At 38.0% G+C, this 18368-nt stretch overlaps 1 protein-coding gene across 3 annotated transcripts in view; it reads left to right on the forward strand.

Moving 5' to 3' along the window:
* Positions 1-13524, forward strand: part of FAP (fibroblast activation protein alpha) — a 38936-nt gene extending 25412 nt beyond the window's left edge. For all 3 annotated transcript variants that reach the window (XM_059475489.1, XM_059475488.1, XM_059475490.1), the window contains 6 exons: positions 2155-2209; positions 4592-4691; positions 7656-7720; positions 9678-9750; positions 10009-10082; positions 11415-13524. In XM_059475489.1, the coding sequence (XP_059331472.1) occupies positions 2155-2209; positions 4592-4691; positions 7656-7720; positions 9678-9750; positions 10009-10082; positions 11415-11516 (469 nt within the window). In that variant the 3' untranslated portion in view covers positions 11517-13524. The remainder of the gene's footprint in view (positions 1-2154; positions 2210-4591; positions 4692-7655; positions 7721-9677; positions 9751-10008; positions 10083-11414) is intronic.
* The last annotated feature ends 4844 nt before the right edge of the window (positions 13525-18368 follow it).

An 18368-nucleotide genomic window follows, 5' to 3' on the forward strand; every position in this document is an offset into this window, starting at 1 on the left:
GCATAAGAGAATCATCAGAGGCTTCACTCCTAAGCCTAAAGAAATACAATTGTCAGTGGTGCAAGTTAAGCCAATTATCCATTTTTCTGAAGTTATTTCCTGTAGGGCAAGCCTGTCTCGGTGACCATAGAGATTAGCCAGAGATCCATAGGGATTTACCTCACTGATTAGCTAAAGGTCAAATGAGAATTCTGTAGTGAAACTGAAACTGACACAAATGTTCTGCAGGTCAATTAGTCACAAATTTGCATTCTGTGCTGTTGTAGGATAGTTAAGCACCGAAGGTACCTGAGGTCCCTTGATAAGTGTTCCCCAACAGCTGCTCCTTTGCATGAAAACACTTGAAAGTATTCCAGGGGAAACTGATTCCCTATGCAGAGATTTTTGGGAGAAAGTGAAAGATAAGGATTGCAAAGAAAGATTGTCTTGTTAATTTTACAGATGCAGTAGCACTGCTAAAGTGAGCATTTAAAGGGTTAGTTTGAACCCCACAGAGATGACTGCAAGGCAGGAATTTAGCCTAGCCTTTGGTAGGGAATTTGGCCCATCAGAGATAGATTGGATAGATTTCAGAGATATTAGAGATAGATGGATGGATGGATGGATGGATGGATGGATGGATGGATGGATGGATAGATTTCCAGGTACAACAGTAAATACCCTATTTCCTCCAGACTCCACGAAGATACTCAAGTATCTTAGCTGAAAATTGGATGTAGCAACCCAGGTTTTCACAGCTTTTTCTGCTTGTTTGAGAGCGCTGCCTGTACTTACAAGTGTGTGTGGGAAGGATATCTGTTCCTTCCTCTTTCTGCTTTGTGATAATTCATTTCTTCCTCAATGTTATAAGTATAAATGCACCATTATCCTTTTCAGTGGTAAGTGAAACAGAATAAGTGTATATCATGTCAAGTTTTTCTATTATTCTATTATTTTATTTTCTATCTTGAAAATTTTAGGAGGAGTGGTATACTTCAAAATATAAGAATGCTTCTATACTATTCTGAATCATTGCTCAGACATAGAATATCAGAGGGAACCTAAACTGATTCTGCAGTTGCAAAATCTGCTGAGACAGGCCATGAAAAAGTGACCTCAGACTTCACACTTCCCAGTTTTCTGTCAGCACCTAGACTAAATTTTTATTCAGTTAAATGTAGTGCATTCCATCCTCCTGATCTAACACATGGATTAAGATGCATGATTTTTAGAGAGCCTCTATACTCTGGTGGGAAGTTCTTGGAGGGGCTTTTACTGTAGGTGGAGCCCCAGGGATTACACAATAATATAACAAAACTAAATAATTTTTTGGCTTTTCTAACTCTGTCCCACCCAGATAGTATCCCACGTTTTGGGTGTTGTCAATCACTTGCCCTTGTCCTGGTAAATAAGGCTACTGTGTTTCTCATGTGTATCAAACCTACTGTGTTTATCTGTCACTCTCAATCCTTTTGCCTCATCCTTTCTTTGCTGCTGCTAATATTTCCTTAGAAATACAGTCTCCACACTCTGATTCAGGGTATTTGTAGGACACATAATATTTATGGTTCTCTTTGACCTGTTTGACTCTTGAGAGCATAAGAAGTTTTGCACCTTTTATACATTTCAAACTTATTACCTACTTGGAGCATTAGTAGATGATTCCTTCATTATTATTTTTTATTAAAGTGGCCATAAGAGCTTTTTACTTTTCAGGCATTAAAAAAAAAAAAACACTTATTTCTGCAGGGAATTCCTAATCTCCTCAGAAGTCAATACTGTTCCTGTTAAGAAATGAAGGTATTAACTCACTGTGACATCAGTATGTAGTGTATCTTGCACGATAAAGTCTGAATGCTAATGGTAATCCTGCACCACTGGCACTAAAGCAATGAAAATTATCCTCATCCAGTGGAATAAAAATTATTATTATGTGAAAGCATTGATTTCAGTATTTTCTTTCAGGAAAAATTCTTCCACTTCCCTTTCAACACCTATTGATTGAATTGTTGATGCTTTGTAGAAATCAGGCATGCTATGTTGATTGTCAGTTTGCTCAAATTGGTGGGATGTGTGGAAAAAAAAGTGCAAGAAAAACTATTTTTTGCTAATTTGTTATTGTACTAGCAATTTTTTGTAATAATGCATTTATTTCTGTGATTTTATTTTCCACAGAAAATTTATAGAAATGGGCTTTATTGATGAGAAACGAATAGCAATATGGGGCTGGGTAAGTATTTGGAGTTTTTAGATCTATCTTTAATAATCTTGCAGTATAATTTTTTTTACTATTATTATTACTATTATTCCTGGTTCTGTCTTAGGTATATATAAAATCTCTTCTGCAAATGTATGATGGTATTGCCAAAGGGGTGGTTCCTGCTGGTACTTATATACATGTAATTGCAACAGTTCAAGCCCCCAAAAATGAACCTTTGGCAGCTCAAGAGGGAATTTTGAAAAGCTCATGTCTAATACATTGTTTGGACTGGAAGTCAAGCCAAATGAAGACATTTTATTTGGCTTTAGTTTTAACTTAGGGACTTACTGCCAAAATTCAAGTATTGTCCTTTCTGATCTGAGTTTAAAATAGTGAGAAAAGTCCTATGACTATCTCTCATCAGAAAATGTGACCCCTGCATCATCCTGACTCACTGTGTACTTGGCTGGCTTTACAGTGGTCATCAGGGAGGAATCTGGATCTGAGGGCTTTACAACATTGACAGCTTCACCAAGACATGGAAAAATTGGGAAGTATGGGAGTCATTCCAAATTATTAGCCAGTCTATTTTTCATGATTGCTTTTATCATGTATTTCTCTTTGTAATGCTCCCAGAACCTTTAATAGCCAGATACATTGCCTCATCTTAGACAGCACATAAGCAGAGTTGCTAAAAATCTTTCTATGAAGCATCTACCAACCAATATTTAAGTTACTTTGGTGCAATTGCTATTGTAACACTAGAATAAAATGGGTATCATATGGTGAAATTGAACGACACAGATGCTTAGAAGTGAATAATTCTAAAGTGACATTAGGTAATTTAAGGTCTCAAGAAAATATTTTCTTTTTTAAGTCACATCATATTTTCTTTCACCACAGTGTTTCCAGAACCAACTAAGAGCTTGGACACATTGTATTCCAGGAGTGGATATAATATTAAAATAAAGGCACTACTGCCAAACCTATCAACCTTTTTTTCCAATTTATTTCCAATTTATTATACCATTTCCTAGTCTGTAAGCTTTGAAAGGAGTTGAAAGCTGTTTCCTTATTTGTAGGCTGCAGATTGGTGAGTGTGCATGAACTCGTGCTTTCAGACTCAACAAACTCTTCAAGATGGCAAAAGCTCTTAAATAACTATTAAAGTAATTTGGCTTGTGAACTCTGTCAGCCTGTTACACTGAACATATATATCTGCCCAATCCTAATCCCTTACTTTTTAGCCTTGTGGACTGATTTTTTGAAAGATCAAATGAGCAAATCAGATGATTTGGAAAAATTCTACCAGTAGTGTTTCTACCACTATATCCCTTACTATCATTACAAGCTGGAAAGTCAAGAGGATGGACTGAGTTAACTTCTGTACAAAAAAAAAAAAAAACTGCTTATTTCCCTTAGTTTTTCATATACTACTGAAGTAATCTTCAGAATTTTTCATGACACGCCATACTTTTATCCCTTCCTCCATTCCAAAGTAAACAGAAACCCATTATTTTGCAAAGACCTTATATGAGTTTTTCCAACCTCAGTTCCACATCCTGTGGAGAGCCAAACCAAAGGCTTTTTATTTACATTATTTTCATGTCTCAGCAACTAGCCCCATTCAGTTTCCCAGATCTATTCTTTATCCAGGTTTACTTACTGCTTTATCCTTCTTATGGCCGGGAACTTATTCTTCCTTTCTGGGTCCCAGTTTAAGGAATCAGGCCAGAAAATACCAGGGACCGTGGCTGGCAGCCATAGGGAGGAATTGCTCCATCCTGAAGTAATGAGTATATTAGTACTGATGACTGGGTCAGTTCAGCATGCTGGTCTTTAGCAAAACCTAGGTAGTTTGTTAAGGGAGGGAAAAAAAACTCTAACTTTTCTTGGAAGTGCACCTTGAAAGGATTAGAGGCAATGAAAACAAGCTACCAGAAGGAAAGTTTCTGTTTGGTTTTAGGGGAAAAAAATATGACAAAATTGATCATTGTTAAAGCAGATAGAGTGGAGAGGATGTGCACTATGGATGAGACTGCAATCAGTGTCATTTCTGTCTGAAGTTAGCCCTGTTTTGAGCTATAGGCTGCATTAGATTACCATGAAGGATGCTACAAAATTCAATTTCTCTGTGACTGTAAGTGGTAATGAAAACAGTGATAAACATTGAAGAAGCAGCAAAAAAAGAGAAATTATTTTATTAATTTGTCTAATCTGTCTCACAAAAAATTACATCAGATCCATTTGATATCAATAAATTAATTTCAAAAAACCCTCAACCCTTTGTTATTTTGTCCTCCATGCATGCAAAGCAAATTAGTTCATTTGGAATTAGTTTATATGAGTTTGATTCAGAAAACAGAATGATACTTCACCAGTAATTTTAAACCGTCTGTGATTTCCTCCTAGTCCTATGGTGGCTATGTAACTTCTTTGGCACTTGGATCTGGCAGTGGAGTATTTAAATGTGGAATGGCTGTGGCTCCTGTTTCCAGCTGGGAATATTACGGTATGGAAACTTGTCATAAATACTGACTTGGAAAGCAAGATGTAGCATTTAATGACTTCTTAAATTAAATCATTGCAGGAGACTGGCAATTTGAAACATAAAGACATTCAAATTACCTAGATTTAAAACTTTTAAGACCTTAAGTTTAATGTTTTTCTTGCTGAAAATAACTGAGAGCAACTGGCAGTTTGGAACTGATTTTGTCACAAAGAAGGTATGTCTGGATAATTCCATATGCACTTCTAAAACAGTAAGTGCATAAAGCCCTCTCAATAAACTGCTATTAAGGAGTGATCTGCCTTAAAGTCCTATTAAAGCATTATCACTGAATTCGGAAACAGCTGAACTGATTTATCTGCCAGCAACAGAATCATAGTACATTTCAACTTCTGAAACCACAGATGACCTGTGTCAGAAATCAGTATTTCTGATGCCTCCAAAGTTGTTTCCAAAAAGCTGTGGAAAAAGTGAAAGACTATTGTGTTCAATATAATATTTTTTAATTTAATACTTTTCCCTCTAAATGTTTCTCAGCCATGCCTGTATTGTTGTACAATATGTACAACACATATTCTTATTTATATTTATGGAATTAGCTTCAAACTGTTGAGAGGAAACAACACTGGGTGTATATTCCCAAGGCCTTCCTGTGTGAATAAAGCAGGAACATACTCATACTTGCCGACCTGTTAAGCTTTTGGCATGGTGTTAAGGAACCTTAGTGTAAAAAAAAATCATGGCATGAATATTTTCAATGAGTAAAATGTAGCACTTTGAACACATTTACTTAGCATATGGTCGTTTTCTAAGAAGTCTTGGTTATGAGAAAAATTTTTGGTTAAATGGAAAAGATTCCTTCCCTGACTGCTAGCACAGACATTCCTTGTATTTATGGTGTTTTGCAAACAAAGGGGAAAATATTTGTATGACACAGGAAGCATAGTCTTCATGTTTTCGCTGGCATCAAGATTTTTTTAAGGCATTTTTACTCATGATCACAAAATTATTTCTAGAATGCAGGCATAAAGCACTGCTTTCACAAAAGTCCCTTAATAAAAGACATGCTATAAAAATTTGTCTTGGCATCAAAATTCAAATGAATTTTTTAAGTTTAAGCAGATTAGACCTGCACCATTGCAATCTCTACATCAGCTGAATTTTCAGGTGGCAATTAAAGAATCTTGCTGAAAACACACTGTAAAATCCAAACAGGCAAATGTACCTCCACTAAGGAAGGAAGGAAACAAAAGCAAGTCATGAGTCATAAGTTTTGGCAAACACATCAAGTTAGCATTAGGGTGAACTGTGTTAGGGGTAAAACTGCAGGATGTTACCTCCTTGAGGCTCCGAGCAGTATCAGTATGTCACAGGATGTACTGGCCCCTAGAGCTTCTAAATTCTGTCCAACCCTCTTTTAGATGCACAGATGAGATTCTGGGCCATATTCTTTCATCAGAAGCTGTCCCACCCTCCTCCATTCTGAGTCAGAGCTGAACAGTTATAAGATAGAAAGGAAGGTTCCATTCAGGGACAATGTATAGTTAAAAGCATTATATCTGTGACTGTTTTATTAAAAATTATTTAAATTCATCTGCTTTTCCTTCCTCAATAATTGACAAGCTGAATCTTCCACTTAGTCATTATAATGCAATTCTGCTGACCTTTGTGGACTTGTTGTAGCTATACTGGTAAAAGAGGGTGGAAAAATTGGCTCAGAATACTGTAGAAATGCCAGCCATTCAGAAAGAGTCTATTTTATTGAAAACTTAAGCCCAATATGGTTGTTTGACACTGTGTTGACAACAGATATTGCACATTTTCTGTTTTCATGGAATGATAAAGGATTTTGATAAAAGATAGGCTACTTAATTTTTTTTGGTACTTACATTGCAAATTCTCTTCAGAAGCCTTGCTTGGCTGATGTGGGAGACATAGTACATGTCTTTAGCTCTCAGAGGTAGCACATGTAAATGATACATAAGCTAACATCAGTATATTGATTTATTTTCTTTTCCTGGGAGGATTCTCATTTCTATTTTTTAGCAAAGTTTTTTTGATACAGTGTATTAAACTGAACAAGATAGACAATCCCAATTCCTTAATGATTACAATGGCCATCACCTCTCTTTTGAGAGGAAAAGATGACAACTCTTCTTTGTCAGAAGGCCCTGACTTCCTTAAATAAGTAAAGTCCTTGTAATTCTGCAGCTTGACTGCTCAATATGTGTCAGTTCCTCCTTCAAGGCAAGGTCATAAAGAAAGTAATCTTCTGGTAGTAGCAGCTGCTGTGTCAGTTTTCCATAAATTTTCATAACAGCTCCTAGTTAAAGTACAAATACCAAGGCAGCTCAAAGAGAGATGTTTGCATTGATTTCTTGGTGATGGATACTGTTCAGTTATTCACATTTATTTTGTCAAATCTGTTACCACTCTTTGTTGCAGTTAGAAAAAGAAATTGAACAGAGACCTGGAAAGCAATGGGCCACCTTTTCATTCATGCCTGCATCTTTTCCTGCTCTCTCTAGTTGCTGCATATATGCATTCAATAGGAAAATGACAACATGCATATCCATATTTACTGTAAATACACATACAAATCCTCAGCTCCTCTTTTTAAGGTGTCAGAATTAGTCTGTGTCATCTTTCCACCATGCACCCATATTGGCCCATTGCCTTATTCAGCTGGCTTCTGGAGTTCAACCCAACCGCATAAAGCCATATAAATTAACTGCCTTTATCCCCAAAATCTAGATGAGTATAAAACCACTATTTCTGCAAAGATGGTTTGGAGAACAGTAAATAATTAGCCTTCATAGCTGACTTTTAAAATATGTGAAAATTTGATGTGTTATGAGGAAGCCAAGAACAGACACAGTTAAACATCATTTAATTTCCTATGTGTCACTGAAGCCACAAAATATCTGCACTTTCTTTACCTGTAGCTTTTTTCTTCTTTAATTTCAGCATCAATCTACACAGAACGATTTATGGGTCTTCCTATAAAGTCCGATAATCTTGAGCACTATAAGGTGAGAATTCCGTTTCTGTGCTGTTCTGCCTTAAATTTGAATAACGCTTCTATGGGTAAGTGGAACTGTGATGAAAGAAAGTGGCCCACCAGCTCTCATGGTACAGTCCTTTTGTAGCAAAGCTACTGCCATGAAATTCTTATCTCCATAATTAATTGTAGGTTCTAATTGTAGGTTTTTAATTTATAAATCCCAAAAAAGCTAAACGGAAGTCCTTATTTTCTTACTTGGACAAATCATACTGTTCTGCCGGTGCTAACCATTAGCCTAGAAAAGAACTGAAGTGAGAGGGATTAAAATGTTGATGTTAGTAAGGTTTTGGTTGGTACTGTTAGCTGAGATATGCAAACTGCTTCATCCAAATTTAACTCTCTGATAATAAGATCATAAGCATACTAAATGATCAGAGCAGCTTCCCCTACCTAGAACAGGTTGCCATTCTTTTTTTCACATTGATAGGAAGTCTAGTTTCCTCTAGCAGCACATACCAGCCCTGGATACAGAGAGGCCTGAGTTAACATCCAAGAACTTAGTGGAAACACTTCTGTTAAAGATTTGGATCGTGTTCTGGTATGTATTTCCATCCCAACTCGAAGAACAGAAACACTCAATACCAAACAGCCCTGGTGGAGCTGTCTGGGTCGCCAGGAATAAGAGCATTCTGGGAATGACATGACTAGTGCTGTTCTTTGTCTGAATTGGTCCATAGAAAAGACGCTAAATATCAAATCTGTTTCTGCTAGTGTAGAGACATTTGTGACAGCACAGAAAGCTACCTGCTGCAAGCCAAGCTTGCACAGGCACCTTCTATGGACAGATATCATCAATACGGTGCAGATTAATATTTTTTCTTCTGCTGGTGCTTTTCAGAACACGTGCAAATGATGTAAAAAAAGCCCAGTATTTATTTATAGGTATTCCTGTCCTGAAGCCAAAGTCACAGATCACAGATGCACAGAATAATTTATTTTGAAAAGACTTCTGAGATCATCAGGTCCAGCCATTAACCTTACACTGCAAAGTGCACCACAAAACCATGTCCCCAAGTGCCACATCTACACATCTTTAAAATACCTTCCCAGGTGGTGACTCAACCACTGCCCTGAGCAGCTTGTTCCAATGCCTGGCAACCATTTCCATGAAGAAATTTTTCCTCATATCCAGTCTAAACCTCCTCTGGCATAATTTGAGGCCATTCGCTCTTGTCTGGTTGACTGTTGCCTGGGACAAGAGGCCAACCCTCTCCTGGCTAAAAAATACCTTCAGGGAGTCATATAGAATGTAATGATCCCTCCTGAGCCTTCTCTTCTCCAGGCTGAACACCCTCAGCCATTCCTCAGAAGACTCACTCTTCAGACCCTCCCCAGCTCCATTGCCCTTCTCAGGATACGCTCCAGCACCTCAGTGTCTGTCTTGGGCCCAAAACTTTACACAGGATTTGGGGTGCAGCCTCACCAGTGCCCAGTAAGGGGGATGATCACTTCTCTGGTCCTGCTAGCCACACTACTTTTGGTACAGGTGAGGATGGCTCTGGCCTTCTTGGCCACCTGGGGATGCACTGGCTTACGGGCAGCTGTTTTCAACCAATACCCACAGGTCCTTTTCTGCCAGAGAGCTTTCCAGCCACCCTTCCACATGGCCCCCAGAGCTGCATAGGGGTGGTTGTGACCCAAGAGCAGGACATGGCGCTTTGCCTTGTTGAATCTCAGACAACTGGCTTTGGGTCATTGATCCAGATCGTTCAGATCCCACTGTAGAGACTGATATGTATATATCTATATATATACACAAATACAGCCTTGTACATGGTTTCTGTTCTCAGATTGATATGAAGTCACTGCTGTCATGTCAGTTCAACCGTTTGATTGTTTTTCTACTAGGTAATGAAAGCCTTTCAGCACTATAAATAAGTGGTTTAAATTAAAGTTGCTGAACTGTTCTTTTTTCCTCTCAACAGAATTCAACTGTGATGGCAAGAGCAAAGAATTTCCAAAATGTAGAGTATCTTCTCATCCATGGAACAGCAGATGGTGAGGTTTGCAAATGGCAGAACAAACACAGAGCCAGAATCACTTTGTTTGAAAAACATTAAGCATCTATCTTTGATTGGGTCAGGACTTAGATCTTTGGTAGATTTCCATATGACCTATCATAAAGATGCTTACTCGTTCTTAGTAATGTCAACTGTATCACTTGATAATTAGTGGACACAGCTAAATGCACTATAACTTCATGCTTTGTGGTATTAACATGTTTCAACAGACAATCACTTTTTTTTTTCTTTTTAGATAATGTACATTTTCAGAACTCAGCACAAATTGCAAAAGCTCTGGTTAATGCACAGGTGGATTTCCAGGCAATGGTAAATAATAGACTATTTTTCATTTTGAAAAGTGGTTCATAACTTTTTCAATAAGCTTATCTGACATTTGGCAGTGTTTTTAACTACCCTGTTCAACTGAACATGCTTCAAAATTTGGCAATTGCTAGTGCATTTGTTATCCTTCATAAACAACTTCTCAATTTCTACCCCAAATGATTTTTCTGCTCTTTTTTTTTCCTTGCCCTTTGCATGCTAGCAGGATTTTCCTCTTGTTAAGAATAACTTGGAGGCTTTTAAAATGAGCCAGGGAGAAGAATAAGAATTCAGCCTCCTTATGAGTGCCTTTGATACTGGGTAAAAGAGGAAGGTGAAACAGCTGAGTTCTGGGGCCAAATTGTCACTATTTGTGGTAGAGTCTATCTTGAATTGGACTTGTCTGCCACAGACAAGAAGTGAAACAAGCAAAAAGGGTGTAAGGTATCCAAATATATATCCAGAATCAGCAAAAAAAAGTTCTCTGAAAAACTTTCATGGGATAGCAGGCATAGGCAGAGAGAGAAACACATAGGAAAGAGATTGCTGGATATAAAGGATAAATAAACAGGGGAAATGTAGATCTGATTTGTATGCTAACCTCTGCTTCCAAACCTTTTTCCTCAGGGCTAATAACCAAAGTGTTTTCCTGTTATCAAACATATGATCTTCTGCCCAAGTCTGGTTTCACAGGGCCATGAACTCCCCAAAAAGGGATAACAGGGGTTTATAGGCCCTTTTGTGTGTTACACATTTTCTGCCTCCTTTGCTGATCTTTAGCAAATCCGGGTTATATCTTAAGTATCTGGAATACTGTATGCAGATGTAATCATTCTGGTTCAGCTACAGTGGAATGGCAGGTATTTCTGAGTTAGCATCATTCATATGTGTGTTTTATTTCCACATCATCACTCACAAGGTTCATTTTGCATAGAACTCAAACAACATTTAGCTGAAATTTTGTTGCTTAGAGCTCAGTAGTTATTCCTAAGCAAGACTCTTACCCTTATTACCCAGGCCATGCAGCAGGCCAAGGGGATTTCATCCCTAACAGCATCTCAAGGCTCTTTTGCCTGACTTGGTACAACTGGCCTCTACGTACTGAGGCAGTAATGCTTACTCTTAAATAACAGAAGGCTTAGAAACTTTTTTTTTCCAGCAAGAATAAGAAAATATTGGGAACTGATGAAAAAGAAAATTATCAGGTTCCTCATTTTTCTTGACCCATCCACTTTCTTATGTGTAGCAGTAAAATACATTTTTTTGTATTGTTTGACTCTTGCAGAATTGAAAACATGACATAAGGGGTTTATGTTTTGTTTTTACTTTTTCTTTCAGTGGTATACTGATCAGAACCATGGAATTCCAGGCCTTTCCAGCAAACATCTCTACACACATATGACCCACTTCCTCAAACAATGCTTTTCTTTGTCAGAATAAATAGGCTACCCAGAGCATGCTGAGGCATCTGAGACATCTTTGGGAGAATGAAAAGACAGCAGTGCCCAAGTTGTATAGTGTTCAGGTGAATTGATCACAGGAACTTTGAAACTTTAAACTTCATGTTTACATCCACTTTTGATGTTGTATATTAGCAAATGTTACGGTAACAAATGTTTTGACGCATTTGATATCTTTTGACAGAAAAAATAAAATCAGAATGTAAAGGGTCTTGTGCATCTATTGCCAACTTGCTTAAACTTACATTCTGCAGTCTAAGAGTGGTGGTTCATTGCAAATGCACACTGTCAGATTAATATGGTTGCATTTGTTAACTCGAACTGTAAAATGGGATAGGACAAAGGAAGCAGTGCACATACCTAATTAGCATTCTAACAATAACCAGTTTCTCAAAATTGATTTCCATCCTTTTGTAAAGAATCCAAGAAGAGATAGGAACACACAATATTTAACCCTGAAGTTTGGGTACCTATTGACAGTGTTGAATGTGTTCAAATTTTATTCAACTCTTATTTGAAACCTTGATTCTGCAAAACTCTCAGTGTTCAGGTTTAAACAAGAAAGCAGGACACTCATAATAACTATCATATATCAGTGGGTTTTTCACCTATATTCAAAGTATGTGAGCCATATTGACCTGTTTTAATTTCTAATCATCACCTCAGCATTCAAACTGATCTCAGTGTCATTCATCGCAGACTGGAGGGGAAGGATCAAAGGATTGTGCAAGCGTTCTTTGCTTTGTTTCTAGTGCAACAATTGTAGGGAGTCTTTAAAAAATGGTGGAAGCTAAAAATGATTGGAATACTTGTATTCTTTTCATTAGTAATTAAATCAGTCCTGTCACAATATAAGAATATTAACAAGATAATTAGCAAGAGATCCTTTGTAGATTAAACAATTGCTTGGTCATGTGTTTAATTAGTCCCCTGCATAAGAACCATGGTCTTTCTGACACAATCTCTGCTATTAGCTGTTGCGAGTGCAAAATAACCTAAAATAGATTGTGTTGCCTTCCCACAAAGCAAGCTGCTTCATAACTCTCAGTCAGAGACCAGTTGCTGCTTCTTTGTGGAAAAGCAAGGGGTTTCACTTGACTTTCTTGACAAAAACATGGGGTTTGGCCAAAATAATTAAAATGTGGAAGTGATTTGCTATGTAACAGCTTCCTTCGTTTGTTAATGGCAATATCAAATCTGATTTTCCACACATGAGAACATTCCTTAGATACATCTTTATGCAAATGTAGTTGCCAAGCTGTTTGTAATGGTTAAATTATACTTTGATGGGAACTCTTCAGAAAATACTCAATTAGTTCAGGTTTTTTTGGAAACGCTGCCAATTACGTGATGTTAATGAGCTTTTTGTTGGTAATGTAATTAAAATTCAACTGCTATAATGGCTAAAGGAAAAAATTATAGCTGTAAGAAAGTTAAAATTAAGCAAATATAACATGAAGTGGGCCTAATTAGATGTTGATTATATGATCCTATGTGCATTTGCTGCACACAACAGTAGTCTCAGAAATATGGTTATCTTACAAATAAGGAATACAATTCAGTTGAAATAATGAAATTTAACTCTCAAATTGTTATATTGATACAACATCATGGAAATAATTGTAATCTCGTGGTGAAAGAGAGAAAAATTAAGCTCTTATCTGAGATACTTATAGGTTTAAGATACCTGAATATGTCAATGAGAACCTAAGTAATTTCCAAAAAAGCATGGTATCAATCTCACATAAATATCAATATATTAAGGTCACTTTCAATTTCTTCACCTTTATTTTATTTATTCTATTGAAAATCCTCTAAGTTCTGGAAATCTGGGCAGATAGATTGGCCCTTTGTTGGTACTGTAAGTAATAAAATGATGCAATATGTTGTTCACACCCTACCCACAGGTCTGTTGTCTGAAGCTTTTGGAAGTATTTGAAATAAGGGACATTTCAGGAAAATCAGTTGAATAAAATACAGAAGGTACCTCTTTCTCAAGTGGTGTATTAGCTATTTCATTATTAATCTGCCATGAGGTCTGTTTGTTTCCTCAGGCCATCATAGTACACATCTTCCTAACCGTTCACCATCTACTTTGGCTTGTAGGCAGCAGTTGTGGGGATTAAAAAAAAAAAAAATTAAAAATAAGTGCAGTTGCTGCCAACATTTTTCCTTCATTGTTTTTCATGTTGTTAATTTCTTTGCCTTACACAGTGTTCTTGCCAAAGAATGGGAATATGTCTCCAGTAGAGTGTGACATTTACACTGAATTGCTGAAATAATGTCTAACCTGAAAGCTTTATGATAGAGCAACCATGTGTTTTGATGACCTGGGAGAAAATGTCCTAGGATGCTCTGAGTGTCAAAAAACCCTTTTAAAAATACATCAGCATCAGATTGCTGGATGGCTTGTGCTTATAACAGGTAATATCACAGTCAGTCACTAGAAAGGGTGCAGAGTACTGCAAACCTGCCCTTGTACTCTAACAGAATCACAGAATGCTTGGGGTTGGATGGGAACTTTGGAGGCCTACTTATCTCACTTCCCTGTTCACACAGGCCTACCTACATCCCGTAGCCTAGGACTTTGTCCAGATGGCTTTTGAATAACTAAAAGCCATCTGAAGGCTCTACAGTGTCCCTGGGCCACCACTGCCAGTGCTTGGTCACCCTCATGGTAAAAAAGTGCTTCCTTTTCCTCAGACAGAACTCCCTATGTTTCAGTTTGTGCCTGGTGCTTCTCATTCTGTCCTTGGGCACCACTAAAACAGGTTGGCTCAGTCTTCTTTGGAAGATGTCATCCCTTCAGATATTTGTATACGGTGATGAGATTCTCCCAAGCCTTCTCTTCTCTAGAAAGAGAACATGTTTCGTTCCGCCTTGTCTACAAACACAATCCTTTTTCCTCAGGGTAATGTTACAAGCATTACCTCAGGTAATGTTACAAGCATTACCCCAAGCATTCACTGGACAGGTATTTGCCCCACTACACTTCAGTCAGAGAGAAGAGCCTTAAGAGGCTACAGATTGTAACACATCTTCAGTAGTTCAAGGTGAAAGGGCTTGTCCTGAGGTACCAAGGTGAAACTAACAAAGTATGTGAATAAAAATATATATAACTATACTGCAAACACGGAATGTGGTGTGTAAGAGCCAACACTAGGACACAATTTGAATTAAGCTAGGTTCTTATGACAAGAATGAACATCCTCAAAGTTTTGCTTCCCGCTTTCAAATGTTTTAGAGGATCTGGTTTTCAAAAAATACTGAGCACTTTGTGTTCTTTTCTCATTTGGATAGTGCTCTCACACTTCAGATACTCAAACATACCACTTCAGACAATGAAACACGAGTCTTCAAATACCTGTCATATAAACAAGGTATCCAAGCCTCTGAAGGTAAAATATATTTTTTCTGAATTAGGTAGACAGGCCATTGATAAATAGCCACAAATACAGTTGTTTACAAGTCAGTTTCCACTATGAATTCTTTCTAGCTTTTAAAAATTAAAACTAGAGCTGAAAAGGAAAAATTGCTTTATTCTAGAGGCTGAAGTGTACATAAATTGTAGAAAGTCACTGATCCCACTCCAAACCTGTTCTCATCATTTACCTTATTCATGCTATGTGAGCTGTGCATATGAAAGAACCTGCAATCCTTATACTTCAAACACAGACCTACATGATTTGTTTCACACAGGATTACTGCAGCTGTAAAGAAGAAAAGTCCTGAAGAGAAATTTAGCAGAAAACCAGTCAGGTTCTTGAATATGGTTGCTGTTATACTCATTTTACTCAGATATCAAGTCCAATTCAGACTGCATTCAATACTTCCCAGTTTGCCAGGCAGTTCCAATTACAAGGCACAGCTGTTTAGAACATTTTATAGAGTCATTTGAAGGCTCTATATTTAATCTGAATAATTCATAGTATTTGCAAAGAGCATTTGGTATTACTTTCAATTATGAACATTGTCTTCTCAGAATGTAAAACAACTAGTACATATTGGGCCAGCTCTTCTGCTTGCGCAAATTGATGCAGCTCCATTGACTCGCAGTGGAGCGATTCCAACTTCCCTGAGCAGACAGTGTGGGCTGCAGCTCAGCTACAATGGCTGTGGCTGCTGAGGTACAAACCTGTCATCACCCCTGGCAGAGAGCATGGAGCTGGGTGCTGTGGAAAGGCCTGGAGACCCCAAACTCACCATTTCAGAAAGGCATTTGTGCTCCCCAAATGGTGGCGTGGGGTTGTATACACACACAGGCACACACTGTGTGTGTTATGTACAAGCACAGGTTTATGGGTGCAACAAGGTGGGTTTGTTATGTGTGCTTGTGTTTACACATATGTTCCTCCTCTATTGGTTCCTGTTCTCAGGAAGGGAGTGCTCTTTGTCATTACCGTGTAACAAAGATAGCAAAACAAAGGGGGCTGCAGAGCTCAGCCCTCTGAGCTCACAGCTGACAAGGTTAGGAGAGAATGCTTTCTGTATAATATAAGAAAGTAGAGGGTGTGGGCCTGTAGTCATACCCCAAGATACGTACTCCTCCCTTTAGACATGTAATGGATAATAATACAATAGCAATAAATATGTAATGAAGAAATACACAGAAGAATTTGGGGAGGTCACTTTTTTGAAAGCATTTGATGAGGCTTTTTTTACTTTTTACTGTCAAAAGCCAGCAAGTTCCTAATTCATTAAAATGTTCAGCTCTTAACAATTTTAATCAGATGATGGTGCAGGAAACTTTGATAAATTCCAGATACAGTGAACTCAACCACTCCAATTGAATCACGAGAAACATGAAAATTTCCCAAAGGCAGGCCACTTTCAGCTTCTGTCTCTTAGTCTGACTCAAAGTATTGTCTCATTTGAGAATAATGATATAGAGGACAGTGGGGTTGCCTTTGATTTTGCCAAGAGGTACCATCTATTTGGTGTATTTTAAAATGTGAGAGGAACAAATGTGAGCGTATGTGCATGTCTCATACACTTGATATAATATGCTGCTTTTGTTTGGAAACTCTGCTGTGCTCCTGAAATATATACTATAGACTCAGTTATGGCAACTGAGGGTTGCCTGGTCCTTGATGGCCGTTCACTTCTTTCCTGTACATTTTATTTTCTGTGTACAACTTGAAAAACAAGTAACCAGTCACCTTCTAGATGCTAGATGACCTGCTAGATGATACAGCTCTGTGACAACCTGCCCAACCGGGTGCACTGAGGTGCTTTGTTTCTTTTTTATTTTTTTTTCTGAAATCATCCTACCGTAAACAAGGAACTTTATATGACACAAGAAAATAAACTGAGATAAACAAAAAGAGAAAAGCTGTCTGTTTCCTGGCGAAGAGGATACTGACTCGCATTCCGTACTGCCTCTTTGCAGAGTATCTGTAACTCAGCGTGCGGAGCGATGATTGTGGCGATCCCGGCCCAGCGTGTGCGCGTCAGTCCCGGTACAGGAGCCCTGCAAGGGCCCTTTGGTCCCCATCTGCTGCCCTGCCCGGGTACTGCAGGGCGCGCCGCTGGCCGCCGCGGGTCACCCACCCCGAGGACCAGAAATGGAAAAAATAAACCATGAATCTCATAGATTGATTCAATAGCATAGAAAAATTACACTTAGCAAAAGTTAAACTTGATTATGTGGACTGTGCAGTGAGACTTAATGTTTCCCTGAGCCCCTACCATGGTACCACAGCCAGGTATTTAGGATAGAGCACTAGGAAGGATCCAGTAATTTTTGTTTGCCACTCTAATGTGGTTATTAAGTTTATACATTACCTCAGTTGTATCTTATCGGGGATGCCAATCTGGTCAATCAACAGAAAATTACCTCACTGAAGCACATTCTTTGCTGGCTTTGAGGAGCAGTGTTAAGGGAAATAAGGTTTGTTGTAATAAGTATGTGCCTTGTGCCACAAAGCAGACCCTGAGGCACTCCAGACTGGGGCACAGGCTGTCATTAACATTCAATGAGATGTCTGCTGTGATTCCAGAACCTTCCTCCTACCTATCTCCCCTACCTGTTTCAGTCTCTCTCTTGTCACCGCATGGGTGACCATGGCTTTCTTTGGCAATGCTGCTCCACCAGAGCTATGAAATTGTCTCCACTGAACAAGAGTAATTGCATTGAACAGGCACTAGTACACATCTCAAATCTATTTTGTTTAATTTTTTTCCTTGTAGGGAATGGAAATGTGAGCAAATGGTTTATCTTGCATAAATCTATAGGCCACAGTGTGAAACTCAGTGTATAGTGAATGATTGGCATATAGTTCTCAAGTGAGTATGAATTTTCTTACAGTAGCACTTACAAATTTGGAATTTTGCATCTAGGGCTAATCAAAACAATTTTTTTAAATTTCACCTGTGCTCGGCATAGCATAGTGGGTAGCAATCACTGCAATATTTCATATCTCTTCATATTCATTATACTGGCACAAGATTATCTGAAGAATCATTCAAGGGCTTTGGAAAAGTTGTGCTTATTTTTAACAATGAATTAAATTTATAAACTCTGATTTAAAACTGATAAGTGAAAACAATGCTATTGATGTCAATAGAATCAGGGTTCTAACTACTAAATGTGGCAAATCAGAAATTGGAGAAATTGCTGCCTTGATCCCAGGCACCTTTTGCCCACTGTTTGTCATGTTAATGCCCTTCTGTTTGATATTTACTACTTTGGACATTGCTGCCTCAGTCCTTCTGCAAATCCATGTTAGCGCTGATGTCATAAAGTAAGCAGAATGGATGTGTGAAATTGCTTGTAAAATTATCAAATGAAATGAATAGCAAATATGATGACTTTTTTTTAAAGTTGAATAAG

Source organism: Ammospiza nelsoni, chromosome 7 (genome assembly GCF_027579445.1).
Source record: "Ammospiza nelsoni isolate bAmmNel1 chromosome 7, bAmmNel1.pri, whole genome shotgun sequence".
Lineage (NCBI taxonomy): Eukaryota > Metazoa > Chordata > Aves > Passeriformes > Passerellidae > Ammospiza > Ammospiza nelsoni.